This window comes from Egretta garzetta, unplaced genomic scaffold (assembly GCF_000687185.1).
Source record: "Egretta garzetta isolate BGI_Z169 unplaced genomic scaffold, ASM68718v1 scaffold1, whole genome shotgun sequence".
Taxonomy (NCBI): Eukaryota; Metazoa; Chordata; class Aves; order Pelecaniformes; family Ardeidae; genus Egretta; species Egretta garzetta.
The window spans coordinates 2,142,552-2,159,425 of record NW_009258542.1 but is presented as its reverse complement, the minus strand read 5'-3'; the positions used below and the strand labels follow the sequence as shown (position 1 = coordinate 2,159,425).

Below are 16,874 nucleotides of genomic sequence, written 5' to 3'. Positions count from 1 at the left end.
AAAAAAAAAAAAATAAAAAAAAAAAAAAAAAAGTGACTCACCTGGTATTTTGGGCATTGTTCTTTTGGATCAGAGAATGAGGAGGATGAATTGATTGAACTGTCCAAGGAAGAAGAGCTGTCTCCTCCGGGCTTCAGTTGGCAACATTTCCCGAAGACTCTCACCTGAGCATCGCTGCAGAGTTTCTGAAATACACACAACATACGTGACACACTAAGACCCACGGCCTGAAATCGCTCTGTAGCAGCATTTCACTTACCTGCTTAGGTAAGATATTTAACAGCTGAAAGGCTTATGCCTCAGGAAAACAGTTAACAGAATATCTATTAGTGTCTCTTGCAGCCTGGCTGTACGAAGGAAAGCTGAGCTGATTTACTTCCAGTTAGCCAGGAGCTAACAGGTCACTCCAACTCCGTTTTCCTAAGTAGCCATGTGTCTCTGAAGCTTTACAAATGGCCTTTTTAGACCCAGGCTTAGGAGAAAGGATGGCACCAAAGTGTTTAAAGGAAGGATGGCAACGATAGGCTCCAGATGTCTTCTCCTTGCTCCTGGTGCCCCCCGGGGCGGAGATGACACAGCGGTGTGATGGGGACAGCCCTCCAGAGTGACGGGGCTGGCCAGATCACGACAAGGAGCCATTCACCATGTACAGGAAAGCAGACTGATTAGGAATAACTGAGGAAGAACACCACAGAATTCAAGAGAGATTCATGTTACAAGGATAAGTGGAGAGAAAAGATACTATTTTTATAGATCTCTCCCTAGCTGCGTCTAAGTCCCCTGGAGTGGCACAGAGGTGACATGTTCCTCTCCTTTTCAGTACAAGGGAATTGTGAGGCTGAAAAATGGACAAGGCTGAAAAACACAGTTACAGAGAAGCCAGAAAAGTTTCACAAAATGATGGAGAAATGGTCCAAGGGGTGATTTCCAATAGATACTGGGACAGCAAGCATAGCAAAAAAGGGAGTTTGGAGGGCTCAGATGGAGCTGGAACCGACATGCAGGATGGGCAGCGTCTGTGCCCACTCTACACGCGCGGTATTATCGGTCACTGGCACGGGAGATGCTCCACTGCTGTTTCATTCAGTACCTAAAAACATTTGCGATTTCCCCACTGAATCTCAGCATCCTGAGCAGAATCAGCATCCCCGTTAGCTAATGCCATTCACGCTAGCATTAGGCAACCCTCTTCACCTAAAGAACTCAACGCATTTTTCATATCCTCACCACAGTCCAACGCACCCACGTAAGGCTGGCATTATTGACATTTGCTAGTGGGCAGCACTAGGAGACAGAATTAGTCCACACTGCTCAAAATGACGTACTAACTCTAACCTGAGACTTTCTTATTTAACATTTCCTATACAATCACCAAGCCAGTGAGGGCAAGCTGGAAGCCAACCCTACTGGAAGCAAGGTTCAAGGGACAGATGGAGATACAGAAGTGCTGTTACATGTCACAGCTTCATCTTTGGACTCACAGGTCCACATCACAAGTTCCCCCCTTCACTGAAAAACATAAATGTGTCTCAATCCTTAATAGCTATGGAAAAAAAAAAAAAAGAAAAAGGCATAAAGAAAAGCGTGAAATAGCCAAGGCACAGGTTGGTAACTTGATGACTCTGCTCAATAATCAGCAACAACTGTACAAAAAGGCAACTGCCCGTACTGCTGCGGGGGATTTTGATGAGGGCAAGACGGGAATCCCACGCATCTGTCCTAGGCTGCGCACATTACTTGTTGTTTTCGTTGGTTTTTTTTTTTTTTTTTTTTTTTTTGCTAAACCTCACCCCACAGTTAGGGACAGGTGACTTTTATTTGGCCCTAACTGTGGGTGAGATTTAGCAAAACAGCAGAAAATGCCAGGGATTATCGAGCTCCACGCGGCAGCCTGCACTACTGCTCCCATCAGAGAGCTGCTGCCACAGACAGCCTGAAGGAAAAATGTGCAGACAAATCAGTAATTCCATGGCAGAGGGGAAGGAAGCCTTCGCTAGCCGCAGAGTCCTGGGCTTTACAGACACACACAGCCTCCCATAGTAGTATCCTCTCGTTACGACATCGCGGTGAGTACGTTGAATTCATGCAATATGTAGATTTGCTAATGGCTAGTATCTGTGGCTTGAGCAGAGTACACAATGGCTGGAGCATGTGAACGATCATCATATGACTTCAGTAGGAACTCGTGAACTAGAATTGCATTTTATCTCTGACACAAACAACAATGTCCTAGGCTAGGCAAGCATCATGTGATAAAACCACATAAAATCCACAGGGTTACAGAAGCTTTTGCAGGCAAACCACACTTCAGCTTGCATTTTCCATCAGATGTTGAAAGTTCCTTCTAAAAAGTGACAATTGTAACTAAGCTGCCTTGAGACTGCAAAGCCAGCAAATGCATTTCTACAGGTGAAAAAAAATTCTGTGCATTAAAAAAAAATAGGCTAAGTGTGCAAATTACTTACTTTTAAATCATTTCTTCTCATTATCACTGCTTTTTCTGCACAGCAGCTTTCCCCAGATCCTTTGGGGAGTTTGGTGTCTTGCACTAATAGTTGCCTAATTTAAATAGCAAACGAGGAAAATGGCTGTTTGGTCTTTGCAGTGGAGTTTAATGAACCAAGACTCCTCCAAGGAGTCTGTAAAGGAGGTCAGGATCTTTCAGGTACCACTTTTCAGAACCTTGTGAACAGTAAATCCCTCCTAAAATGCAGATCATTGACAAACTTTGGTGTTTGCCCTTTTACAAATTTAGCATGTGTTAAGAATACCCCGTTGGACAATGAGATCGAGTACCTGCAATGCCCCTCTCCTCTGCAGTTTCTGACTCCAAATGTCCATGAAATCTTAGATGCTACAAATCTCAAGCTATTATGCATCAAAGGAGTGGGATTACTTGCATTCCAATACAATATTCCAAAGATATTCAAGCCAGGCTTCCAAAAATAAAAAGGTAACCTTATTATCCAAGAACTGTAGAAGGGAAAGTTTCGAAGTTGTGGATTTTCTCTTCAAACAGACATAGCTACAACAAATCAGCTCCCCAGGCAAAGTGCTGCTGGAGTCCTGCGAAATGCTGGCTTTTGCTGGAGAGCAGAACATCTGCTGGAAGGATGCCGCGGGCAGCTGCCGCTCCTGGCCGCCACCCTGCTCTCCCCGCTGCGGTCACACTCTTTATTTTTTCTCTGCCAACTCGCTGCAGATACCGCCCAGCTCCAAAGACTTCCTGGCAGTCACAGTTCTTGCATTAGAGGTCATCGTTTGCTGAAAGGCTTAAAGACCTATCAGGAGGTATTGAAGATAACTTAGAGTAAAATGTCTTTATAGTACAATAGGGTACAAAGTAGTTTTCTTCTGCAGTTCTGCTTCTGGAATCTCTTTTCTCCACCTCTATCAGCAAAGACCTTTAACTCTTTGCCACAAGGTCTATAAATTCCTCAGTAAGTGGAAAGAACGTGCCCAGTGCTGTGCACAAGAAGAGGAGTTTCTGCTGAGCAAGTTTTGGTTTGGGGATAATAAGAAAGTTGGAAGGAGCCTGGTGTGTTGAACTAAATCCAGACTGGGTGCATTTGTGTAGGGCTGTGAGTGACAGAAGGAAAAAGAAATGTTGTCATATGGTTTACTCTCTTCTACCTCTCTGCAGCAGCAGGTGCTCAAATACCACCATGGTGGTAGCGAGAGAGAGATCTCTGTTTTCGAGCAAAGTTGCCACTCTTCAAGAGCTCTGTACCTCCTTTCTAGGACAGGTTTGTCAGCAAAGCTGAAAAATTATTCAAAAATAGAGAAATTAACTATTTTGCTTTATTAATATGCTTTGGTCTGAATGTGTAATTAAAGGTATGCACCCACCCAGGACATAAGAGTTACCTGAATTCATGCCTTCCCTTCAAGTGCTGCTGTAAAGATCCAGGTATCTTTCTTAAAATGCAGCTGTCAAGTGCTACATTCCTCCTTTTATCTCCAGAGTTCTCACGTTCCTCCATTACTCGGAGGCAAGTGAAGGAAGCAAAGACAACCCCGTGCTCCCCCACTCCACCAGTATTCTCCCACTTCTGTTCAGAAAGAATAAGCAGGGCTAAGAAGGTGGGACTGCTCTCTGTGCCTATGGTTTTGCCTGGCTGTCCAGCCTGGCTCCCTGGAAACCTGTCCACTGGGAGCCAGACAGAGACCGGAGCCGCCGTTTCACACAACTCACCTAAAAGCAAAAGGCTCGCTATCCAATTACTAATCCCTCAAAGCGATTTGCTGCTCGACTTTTTATCCAGTGCCGAAGTGTATTAGAGCACGTGGCTAATCCTGGCTTGTTTAAAACAGCATGCCATTTCTCTACTTTGGGATAAATACGACATTTGGAGTGAAAGAAATTGCCGCAGTAGGAGATCAAATATCATATGGCCTTTCAGGTAAATTATCCCAAAGATACAGCAACTGGGTTTCATGGCAAAAGGGAACTTTGCGCTGCCCACGCCCACATCCACTGTTGCACCTCTAGCTCTTAAATTCCGCACCCTGGGCCACTCCTTCTCTTTCATTTCTTCAATAAGCCAAACCAAACTCCGCTTCTGAAAATCCTCTTCTGACTCTGGGTCCTGGGAACAAACCACTGCCCTTACCGATTCCTTGTCTTCCTCCCTTCCCAGCCACACCGCCCACACTCCAGATCCCCGCTCAGCACAGTGCACAGCTTGGCTCTTGCTTTCTTTCCTTCCTCCTCTTCCTCATGGTCCCTTGACACCTCTTCTTCCTCCCTGGACTCCACGCCTTCCTCTACGCTGATCTTTAGACTTAGGAAATCTTTTAGCTTCTTACGTGTCCATCGGCACCTCTCTTCAGTCAAATCCTGAATGGTAGCGGCCACCTTGTCGTAAGTCACCAGTGGACAACGTAAAAAGGAAAACGAGCGGCTAATCGAAACGGCTAACCCTCATCCCTGAACTCAGAGCCTGCTCTGAGGAAAGCCCTGACACGAGGTTCCCCTTCCCAGTTTCTTCTTTGGTTTACTCCCCACATCTCCCTCGTGGCACCATTTCTGTGGCATCCTCGTCCCAGCCAACTGCCGGCCCTTGGAGGAAAACTCCTCGCCCTTCAGCCGGCCTTTGCACACCGACGTTTGCGGTGACTTAACTCCCTTGCTGCCCACAACAGCAGCAGCACGGTAAAATACAACACGGCCTTCGCATAAGGTTAGCGTGAATGCAGCGTCAAGGTTGAGAAGCCAAGCACACAGGGGTCAGGAAAGGCAGAGCCAAGGCTGAAAGCTCAGCGCTGGCCAGGCCACCTGGCCTCTGCACCTTAAAAAGGAAAAGGAGCTGCTTGTCGTGCTTGATTTGAAATTCCAACCAGGCCCGGTATCACAGCTCTTGGAGGAGTATACCTGTGTTCACACGTGGCCCCTGGCTTGGAAACCGAGTACAACCCAAGGGGGTGGGCGCGTGCGGGGCCTCACGCAGCCACGAGGCAGCACGCGGGGAGGCGAGCGCGGCTGGTGTACGCACAAGCGGAAAGCGAGCGGGGAGGCGTTCGAGGAAAAGGAGCAGACGAGCACAGAAATGAGCCTACTAGTAGAAAACAGTCATAGGTCGTAACACTATCACCTGCATATCAAGTAATACAGTCTCATTAGGAAGGAGGTTATGAGGAACAAACTCTGAAGTGACTCTCTATAGAGGAGACAGCAGATCAAACCCACGAGCTTGCCCACAGAAGTACTTTGATACCCAAAAATCCAAGGGATGTGGATGCTTGGGTGTGGATTGAGGCTGTTTGGTAGAGGCATCAGTAATGTCTACTCCTATCACACGCTGCCCTGGTACACGCAATATGCAAATGCCCATCCTGATGCATTTGCTCATGACCTAGCGTCGCAGGGCTGGAAGGAGCAGCCACTCTCCTCTGGGATACCCTGGTAGAACTCAGGCAGGGGAGTCACCCCATTTTCTGATGCTCGTGAGGCAGCAGTCTTCTGGCTCTGCTGAAAGAGCCCGGCTGATCAATAGCCCACGCCCTGGAAAGCCAGGGAAGAACTTCTCCTGCTTAGCACCAAAAAAGGTATAGGACTTACAAAGGGGATCTCTCTGCCTCCTCCCCATGCCAAGTGCCCACAGCTGCCGAAGGCGGATCTCTGCCTGGCTTCGGTGGAAACGCCTGGCACAGCCTTCGGCCAACATTCCCGGTGCAGCGGCCGCCAGCCCTCCGAGTCACCAGACTGCTTCTCAGCTTTGCTCGCCAAGTTTAACTCTAGCGAGACCTGGGGAAAACATCACTTTGCCTGAGCAATTAGGGTATTTTAATGGCCATGCTGCAGACTCTCAGCTGCCTTCTGTCTGTCTGTGCAACACCCTCCCAAAATTCGTGTTTACCCAATATTTAGCTCTATTGAAGACATGAAGAGGCTGATTTAATATCCAATGAAAACACAAAATCCTTATTTGTGTTACAGTCATATTTCCCCCACGGATAATATGAACCTAGTAATGCTTTAGTAATTAGAGCCCAGCTTGGTGTGAGCACAAACTCTGCAGTTTTCACTCATCAAAAAGTCAGAGCCTACTGTTTTATTTCTTGAAACATCTGTGTCTGGAAAAGTTTGCTCTGATGCTCCTTAAATTTTATAACCATACCTTCCCCTATAGAACTCAAACGACTGAGCCATGTTCAACCTTGGTCCACCGCACACAACTCTTGGCATACGTAGAGATTAGACACATAAAAAAGCAAAGTATCTCTCACCTTGCTGCAGGCATACAACTCTTAAATTATAATTGCTTTCACATCTCATAAGCAACAGAAAATGGGAACTGAAGAGCACGGCAACGTAAAGCAAACTGAAACCCTCTTGGTTCTCTGCATCAGACTGATTAGACTTCAATCAGAACCCCCTGGCCACTGCTAGGCACTCTTGCAAATCTCCCCCCTGGTGTTATTTGTAAATCCAGAGGTACAAATCACATTAGGAAATGTGGGGGGAGGAGAGAGATGCAGAAAGCGTTGGCTTTTGCGGGGTGGTGAACAGACACCCTTTCAGAAGGGAGAGTGCCCGGCCCACACACATGTCTTGCTGCAAAAGGGCAAGAGTGCCTTGGAATGTGCTTAGAGCCAAGATCTGCCTTTGTATAGGCAGGGTGTGTCTTTGTTAATGAAAATCGTGATAAAGAGTGAGAAAAATAAACAATGCAATTCCTTGAAAATGGCCAGTACATACTGCTAACTGTACAAGCCTGTACTAAGCTCGCAGCAAGCCGTGCCGAGGACTCTTTGCACGTTTTTACCTGCATAATGTTTCTGCTATTGCAAAGTTTTGATTTACGAGGAAAGTTTTGCCCGACATGACATTATCTGAGCGCTGCAGAAAGCAGATACCATGGCAAGCAAATGTTTCAATATATTCTTTTTCAAAGTTTCCTAATAACAGAAAACCAGCAGAAAAAGATCAAGTTACTAGAGGGGAGTATTTCAGACACCTGGGAACACTCTTCCTCCACCAGCCTCACATACTCATTTCATAGAGATGGTGAGTACAGCTATTTCCCTCCCCTTTCCCCCTTAGCAAAGAAAAACAAAGGAGAGATTAATATGGAACCATATTCACTTCATTACCAGCCGTTTATGCTGTTGCTGTTGAGCTGCCACAATCAACGATCTGTCTGAAATAAACCAAAACAGTGAAGTTTGCAAGTTCACTGTGCAAGTACAGATCTATCTTAAAGAGGTTTTAGGCTTTCAAGAGATCAATTGAAATATGGCAGGAAGATTTATACAGTACAACATCTTTTTTATTGATGAAGTAATACTTTATAATTAATGAAGTAAGAGTAATAAGCACAGCCAGCAATTCATACCAATAAACCACTTCTAAAGATTTCTTGCCTTTAAAAAAAAATCTGTTTTCCTGGCAAGAACACCTAGAAGAACAGGAACTTATAAAGTGATTCTACCCGGTTAAAATTAAAAAGAAAGATGCATTTTTGTTTGACATTTGTGAAACTTGCTGTACTTCACAATTCTCAAAAAGAACTAGGAAACTGGGATCTTGAGTCATGGCTATAAATGTGCTAGAGCAAGCAGTGGAGGAGCCTGGAAGTTAGCGCCTGTTGAGGCACAGACTCCCAGAGTCAGGGTATGCAGACATAGGAAGCACTCGGGACCGGGATGAGAAGCATCAGGCTGGCAGCATTCAGCAATCGGCCAGAAGAGTTTACGAAGCTGGATGAAGAATCCTTTGGCTGCACTCCAACACCCAACATGAAAAACCAGGGCTTGGGGGTAACGTGTTATTTTGTGTACTTCTGCTTACAGAACTCAGTAGGTCCTATGGGTAAAAGCAACCGGGATCATAAATTTCAGTTCACACAGTGCTTTCTGCTTGCAGAGCTTAAAGTGGTTTGCAGATGTTTTTAGAGATGGTGAAAAGAAAGTTCAAAGCAGCAAAAGAAATTGTCCAACCTCACACAACCACTTACAATAGCGCTGTGGCTAGAAATTAATCTTCTGGCCAGAGCCCTTAGAAGGAAGTATCCTCATCTGACTTGCATCCATTACGGTTTCAATTAATAGATTACCGTGCAGACCATGCCAAAAGGAAAAATCAGAGGAAAAGTTTTCAATTAACTTTGCGTGAAAAAAACTGTCAGCAAAGCATAGAAATCACGACTGGCAAAAGCTAAGCAAACAGGACACAGGAGGACACAAGACCAGGAAGACCTTCCAGTGAGGAATGCAGAACCCAGCATGGCATAAAAGCACATTCAAAAATATCAGTTTATGCCCTGCCTCGGCCCTCCAGCATTGCCTGCTGCAGCCCCAGGAAGGAATCCTTCTCTCTGAAAGAGCAGAAAGTAGACGAGCCCAGGAATAAAGCAATCACTCTAATATTTAAAGCTGTTAAGAGCTAAATCACTCAAGCCTGAATAATTTGCAACTTAACAGGCATTTAAATATAGCCCTGCATATAACCGATGTTTAAATGTTAATGTGAATAAAACAGAACATTTGTGACTTATCAATCTTGCCATTTTAAAAAATATAGACTATAACCATGTAAATTAGTGAAACGCTTACCGACACCGAAACATCCTCTATTTTTCTTTTAGCACTGGAGTCAAATAAGACATTCCGTCCTCTTCTCTCGCAGTCCTGATACACAATCAGTCGGATCTGACTTGGGTCAAACTCCGGCAAAGGCCAGCTTTAATTAAAAAAACAAAAGAGCAGAAGGATCAATTACCACAAGTCTTTATTGCACTTTTCTTTCTACGTTATCTGAATATACAACTTTATTAAAACATAAAGTCAAGCATCAAACCCTTTGATCCTGTAGCCAGAACTATGCCTTTTGGTTTTTTCTTTCCCCTACACTTGCCAAATTACACTGGCATAAACGACACCAATCCACTACAACCATGGAGAGTGATGTGCGCAGCATTGCTAGCTCTTGTGCTGCCTTGTGATCTTGAATGTTTTGAGTTCCAGCTTTTTGAAATCAAAGTCATAGAAGAGCTCCACTTTTGTGTTTAAAGACAAAAAAAAGGAGTCCCTCATCATTGCAAGCACTAGCTTGAAGGCATTCACAATCCGAAAGCAAAAAGAAAAAAATAAAATATATTCACACTGGCCTCTCCCTTAGGTAATGAATTTCTGCCTTTGCAGTCATGGGTTTTCAGCTTCATGGGTTGGCAAAGTACTGAACTCCAGAGGTGAAAAAATGCAAAGTACCTTTCCTACCCCTCTTTGGGTTTCACAAACGCTGTAGTAACATACGTTTACAGAACTAACCGTGGTATTATAAACTACGCACTATTCATGCTAATATATCTGCTTTGATGCTGGGGAGCAGAGCGCCACGTGTAGCTTGGTCCTGACTCTATACTCAGGCCCTCGCTACATTCAGACTTAGAAATAATCTCCACTTAAGCCACTGTGATTCAAGGCCACGCTACTGCCTGGGTCAGCAAAACACACGCAGCAGTCCTCTTCCAACACACCTATTCCCACACAGTTTTTGCAGGCAAGACTAAGGAAAGGAGCTTTCCTGAGCCTCTGCCTTCCCTGGAGCCACTGACTTCCGAGGAGCTCTGCAAAGGGAGGGCTTGCAGGGCTCAGGCTTGAATACCATTGCATAATCTTATCTTTAAGGGTGCTTTGTAGCCATCATCTTAAATTTCCATTTTTCAAAAGCCAGCCATCACTTTAAAGCCCAGCGAGCATTGCTGCCCATGGGCTTGGGAATTCATTTTCACTGATACGTTCTCAGTTCTTGGAAGATAGGAAACAAGACGCCTGCTCTATCCATGAAACCAACAGGAATCATCTTTCAGCTAGTTACGAGCCATTTCCTAGATCAAGTGAAATTCTATCTTCCTTATCCTTGGCTTTTAGGCAAGCAGCATTAGCATGAAACCCCAAGAAGTGAGAAATGAGGGCCCTGGAACTTTCCAGCCATTAATGAAGGATACAGGCACCCAGTTTACAAGAAGGAGCTGTACATTTATTTCAGCAAAAAGACACCCATAAGTGGTAATAGGATTAAAATAAACCTGGCACGCTAGACTCCGAGACTATGGTAAATTTTCTTCTCTGTTCTTCCAATTCACCAACCAAAAGGTTTCCTTCTCTGCGCCCATGCTTTATATGATCAGTACATTAATGACTATTTGGACCCCAACAGCTTCTATAATAGGTCACAGCAGAGAATCAGTTTGATCACCAAAGCCATTACTGCCTATCAGAAGTTTTTAAGACTGTCAATTCACAGGCTTTACAACAAGTGTAGTCCCAAGCGAGGTGAAACTAAGCACCAAGACATACAGTTACTCGGTCCCTTGAGAGAGGAAATCCATTTCCTAATCTGCTCAGCCCCACCATTTAGCAACAGGAGAGAAAAACAGAAGCTGCAGGGAAGATAGTGTGCAATTAATGTCAAAAGCAACTTATTACAAGGAAAAAAGCTTGAGCAACTTGAAACTGAAATAACTTGATGTCTAGATTTGGGGGCAGAGAGCCGCGCACCCTCTATTTGGGCACCTAAAGCCAAGCATCATCCACAGAGGGCCATGCTCGCAAGAAGAGCAGACTGCAACTGAGCAAATGCCGTACCAAAACCCAAGCGCAGCGCCAAGCCCAGAGCAGAGCTTACATTAACCATCTTGCATTTCAGAAAATGTAAGAAAACAAAATCCGTATCGTTTGATGCATATTTGGAGCGTTACCAACTGCGAGGTCCAAAGGCACTCGAGCTGGGGACGGTTATTTCTAAGAGCCTGACTTCAGCTAGAGGGTGAGGAGGCAAGTGAGACTGCTGGACAAACTGGTTTCCTGGAGGAACCATCTCCTTATATTTAAGTGAAATCAATGGAAGTCTGGAAACCCATTTTGTCTCCAGATAGGCCACTGCGGTTCCTATAAAGAACCGGTATGTGACAATAACAGTGAGTTGCTTGCCAAAAAGGTGCTATCGCTTGCTCCACCCTTGCAACGCATTTGAATTTCCTTCACGCTCAGACAAAAGCATGTCTTCCATTACCTAGTGCTTTTGATATTTGACTTTGAAATTACTGGCAAAGAAGGGCAGTAGCTGTTCCAGATCTTAGGAAAGTCTACTTATAAAAAGCTCCAAGAGCAGATTACACACTAAGAGGAGAGAAAGCTAAATATAAAACTCTTGCTGTATTCGGAAACATATTTGATCAAGGTAACAAGAGCTTGTTTACTTCTCCGCTTCTTCACATGACATTTTAACTTTCTCTAGACAAGCATTTAGTAGATATTATCCATCATGATTTGTGATAATTCCAAATAAGCGTTATCTCTGTTACATAATAGAGTCCTTAAGCACATTTCAGCCTTGCAAAAACATTCCCTGGCAATAGCGGGCCACTTCCCAAACCAGAAGAAACTTTAAGAGAGCTGGGGGAAAGTTCACATAGACAGACAGTAAACAGAGGCAGGCTGGCACCTCCGACTCATCCCCGCCACCTCCCAGCGAGGCACATTTTTCCGGAGGAAGCGGGACACGGAGTGGCTTTGCTGTTGTTAGCAGCTTTAAAATACCGTTAAGCTTGATATCTGGATAGATTATCCCCAGAAACGTACAAATTCCTGCGTGCAATATGCAGGGCACGTTCTCAAAACAAATATACCAGGGCAATACTCCAGTGCTGCTCTTCAGGCAGATGAAAACTGACCTAGATCTTCTGAATATAATTAGTTCTGTTTATAAATGGAAACTAACTTTGACATTTAACTGATGTTTTCTTCAGATTCTTAGAAGAAAACCAGGAGACGCAGAATCAAGTGTTCTAGTAATGTTGATGAAAGGTGAGTCTCCATCTCCCACGCTGTTCTGGAAATGACAGTCCTCTGAACGAGGACTTTTTCCCGTGTGACCACGCTTTGATCCTTCCTTGAAAGTGATTAAAGAAGAAAAAACCAAACAAAAATAAGCCCAGAACAAACAAACAAACACTAAAACCACCACCAAGAAAACCCCAACAATCTTTTCACCAGTGAAAGCGTTTATGAGTTTGCCACACAGTCAAGTGCTGCGAGTTCACGCATCGAGCAAGAGAAGAAATAGTGATGAATTATTTCGGAGCAGGACCCCAGCCCTGCGGAGATCTCTGCTACACAAATAGCGATTCTTCTAGAGTGAGATGCCCAGAAATACCTACATGAATAGAATGGGGTAGAAATCAATCGCTATATAAATGCTGTGTGGGATATTGCAGAAACAATCACGTAAAACGAGATCTCACACAATCCCAGACTGGATGAGGTTGGAAGGGACCCATCTGGTCCATCTGGTCCAACCCCCCTCCACTGATGCTAGTGCAAGTAGAAAGCACAAAGGGAAAGGAATTATCTGGGACAGAAAGGCAAACTTCCACAGCAATCATCAATGGTGAAATTATTAGAAACTAATAATAATTAAATGAAGGCCTGGAAAATGATGTTTTAATGCGGGTTCACACTTAAGCCCTACTACTGTTCAGTTCTTCTCGCTCTTTTCACCCATTTTGTCTTCCTGCTTTTTTTTTTTTTTTTTTTTACATTCAACCACCAGCAGCAGTATTTGTACTTTCTGTTACAGATCCCTTACGTGATGCCTGACGCCTCTACTGCGAGTTGCATGGCAAGCCAGAACTCCAAATTCTCTCCAAAGATTCATTTTCTCATGTGTCTAATTCCTGGAGTTTATTACTGCCATAGACATTTCTCAGCAAGAGGCACCTGAATGGCTTTACCCCAGTATTATTACATTGTGTGCAAGTTTTAATAGGTGAAACGACAGACACAGAAATCCTTCGTTACCACTCCACAAATTAAAATAAAGTATTTCCCCCTGTAATTGAAAGCAAGTACATTCCTTCCTCCTTGCTTCCACTACAACACGAGCAGCACCTCTTCATTACATTAAGGCTTTAGTCTAATGCTATTTTTCCTCCTGCCTAAGACTTTACTTTTGAAACAATTTCATACTAACACAGCTTAGGTAGTATCCAATTACTTCTTAATAATTAACACAGGTACTTTAGGAGTCTTAAAGAAAAGCAACTGAAGCAAACTGATTGAGATATTAAGCAGGTAGGAATTGTAAAAGAGTTTGCTAAGAAGTAAAGTTGCTCAAAACCAAAATATGACTAATCATTGAAAAAGTAAGTTGAAACTATCAGTCAAACTATTGTTTTCCTACATCATGTTACCCGTAGTTATAAAAACTGCCTGGTGATGAATCACTTCCAACTATTTTTAAATGCATCTACGCAAATGATATTTATAGTTTATGCTAGCTTATCTGTTCTGCATGTTTTTCATGTTAGCACCTTTTAAAAGGCTGACAGGAGCAGCCAGGGCCGACCAGACGGCAGGTCCACCTTGCCCCATGCCCTCCTCGCAGGGCTCCGCCTGGAAGGAAACGTCTTGCTTTACTCCTCTTAAAATGAGCCTCAGAACCGAGGCGTGGGGATCCCCGGGGCTTATCTCCAACTCCTGCAGATGATCCCTCTTCGCGTCCTATTGTTGTTACGGTGGTGCTTACACCCAGCCAACTTCTACACAGCGTTGGACAGAGACCGGCCCTGTCTTGAAGAGCTCATGTTGTAACTGTGAGACCGTTCCACTGGGTGCACTGGGGTATGTCGGGTGCAGATTATCTCCACGTTCCACCCAGATGTACATGCACATCGAAGCATGCTCACCTCTACATATACAGCCCAGTAGCATTCAGGATCCTGCGGCTGCTTTGTTACAGGGAAGGGTGATCAGAAGCAGAAGGCAAATGGTCCTTGCCTAGTCCCAGCCATCATATCAGACACCTCTTGCCCCTGACCGAGACGCTTTTTCCAGCAAGGGATTCCTTTCTCCTGCCCAAATTCCTCTGCACGTTTCTATTATCTGTTACTGGATATTTTTTCTTTTGGCTTTGAGAACATACAACAGAAGTTGAGTATATAGGGCACAAGGGGAGGTTATTCTATGTATTTTAATACCTTCTTACTGCAATTCAATAATTTGCTTATTATTTGACAATTATTGTACAGAGACAGCTGTGTAGGCCTTTCTGAAAGAGCACAACTAATTTGGAAGCAATGAAAACAACCATGTATGGCATGTTAACAATGCTTCCAGCTTCAGAAGATCACCCATTAACTTTTTTCAAGAGGTGTGGGCAGGTTGTTTATTTTTCTTAATAATAACACCTGAAACGCAAAAGAACTTTATCAGGATTCACATGATAAGGATGATCCAGGCTGCACTGCCAATTTGCAAAGTTGGCATTTTCAGTGAGAGATTCCATTTAAATGCCGGTGACATAGCATGACCATAAGGCTGTGAGGAGGAAGAAGATCCCTATGCTAGAAGCCACGAGGCCTATACTTAGAAAAAATTTTGCAAGATAATTGTCTTTACAAGAGTTGAGGTCACTCCAGGGTTGCGTGACTGTTGTGGTGAGTGCCTGCTGATTCTGCAGAGAAAAGCGGCTTTTGTGACTTGACCAAGGCCACGGAGGGAGCCTGTGACAACCAATTGCGAAGGAGTTTACCCATCGCTTCGGGCGATGCTGCCCTCTATCACTTGGACCTCGGCTGGGGTTTCGCAAAAAGCCAACGGAGCTGTACTGTGGGTAGCTTGGAGGAACTGATAGATGGTGGCTCATCCCAGGGACACTCGCTCACAATGGGAGTGCTTACAGCAGTTATACTCTCGAGGTTTATCACAAGGAAGTAACGTTTCTTTCAAAAAAAAAAAAAAACAAAAAAACAAACAAAATCCAAGCCTCCCCCTTTTCATTTCTTGAAGGAGGGTGAACCGTCCACAGGCACTGCAGCACCGCAGAGGTCAGCTCCATGCTACATTTATAAATCTGTCTTGTTCATTTACCAGCTTAGCAGTCCTCACCTTGAATAGCTGCACTACTTGAGCTCCAGGAAACTTCTGCTGCTTATATGAAGCACATGTTGTATACCAGGCACATATTCAGTCAGCCACATATTTCACACTCAGTATAATAAACTTGGACCTAAACTTCAATTGGCTTCCAAGGTCCTTGGCTCTGTCCAATTCTTTAACTGTATGTGAAGCTGACTTTGGTTTGTTTTCATTTTTTTTCTCCCTTCTACAAAGTCACTTGGCTCTCGTTAAGGTACCTAATTTATACCCTAAAGTCCAATACGTGAGCCAGATGCCTTTCCACAAGCAAAAAGACATAATATATACAGGTTAGGTGCAGTCTAGTCAACACATCCATCATAAACTGGAGTGTGATATTGAGAATAAGTAGGTTGGAGAGCTTTGTTAGAGACGTGTAGCATGGTGAGTAACTTTGCAATTCACACGGCTTCAGAATTTACAATTGGTATTAGTAATTTCACAGAATATTTCTGGCACTACTTCACGTATGTCCTTTCAAAAAGTACCTGTTCAGCTTTTAGCTGCTTTGAGCACATATACGCATGCAAACGTGCACATACACATACAGGCTCTGTGCTCTTTTGAAATACATGCTCCTAATAAAAACCACACACGAACAAGACACAGTGCCTTTCAGTTAAACTCACTAGCCTTGGACACAACGTTCAACACCATTCAAGCAGACTGCACTTCCCTTTGCAAAATTACAACAGATAGAACCCATTCAGGGAGGAAAAAAAACCCACCATTTCTGACATTTAGCATATAATTAAAAGAAGAATCGTTAAAAAATTCAATAGTTAAAAGCTTCACATCTCTGGAAAAGAAATACTTCCATCACAGTGAAAATATTAAGCTTTCAAATAATTAAAATAATCTCAAGAACTGTGCACTGACTGTACCTGGGAAGCATCTTTGTCCCTCGAGCAGTTCCACTTTTCAAAATCCCTATAAACTCCTGTTGTGCCCGGCTGCCAGCTCAGGTTAATAATAGCAATGAGCCATATTCATCCAAAACCACAAGACTGTCAGGTGACATATCAAGAGGTCTGAATTTAACTCAAACAAAAGACTCCCCATGCTGCAATGCAAAAAGGCTTCATCCTAGCAACAGGATCACAAAAACCACCTTAAAGAAAGCAGTTCGCTGAAGCGCAATATAGGCGTTTGCACCAGGCTGCGTTTGCACTGCCCTGGAGTTTCATAACCCAAATCCTGCCCCTCCATTCTGTTGCACAGCCCGGGCTTTCTGCTCAAGTAAATACTGCCCGTCTTCCCCGCTGCTTTGTCTCTTCCAGTGTATTGCTGCAGAGGAGATCAATCTAATTCATCGGAAGGCTAAGTGCTGCTTTGGCAGCTGCCGGAGCGTGCATGTCAGTCCCATCTATCCTCCTCCTCCTCCTCTAGCGAAGGCGATCGGAGTTGAGTCTCATGACCCAAGTCCCCTGGCAACTGTGGCTGCCGTCCTG

At 44.2% G+C, this 16,874-nt stretch overlaps 1 protein-coding gene across 7 annotated transcripts in view; it reads right to left on the bottom strand.

The window, feature by feature from the left end:
* Positions 1 to 16,333, bottom strand: part of FNIP1 (folliculin interacting protein 1) — a 47,091-nt gene extending 30,758 nt beyond the window's left edge. For 4 of the 7 annotated variants that reach the window (XM_035902424.1, XM_009647001.2, XM_035902442.1 and 1 more), the window contains exons 1-3: positions 16,308 to 16,333; positions 9,058 to 9,184; positions 42 to 185 (exon numbers count right to left, since the gene is read on the bottom strand). In XM_035902424.1, coding sequence (XP_035758317.1) covers positions 42 to 185; positions 9,058 to 9,184; positions 16,308 to 16,318 — 282 coding nt within the window. In that variant the 5' untranslated portion in view covers positions 16,319 to 16,333. Of the gene's footprint in view, positions 1 to 41; positions 186 to 2,465; positions 3,731 to 9,057; positions 9,185 to 12,226; positions 12,262 to 16,307 lie in introns of those variants that run through there. The other 3 variants (XM_035902429.1, XM_035902452.1, XM_035902461.1) reach the window with 3 other exon arrangements.
* Between the last annotated feature and the right edge of the window lie 541 nt (positions 16,334 to 16,874).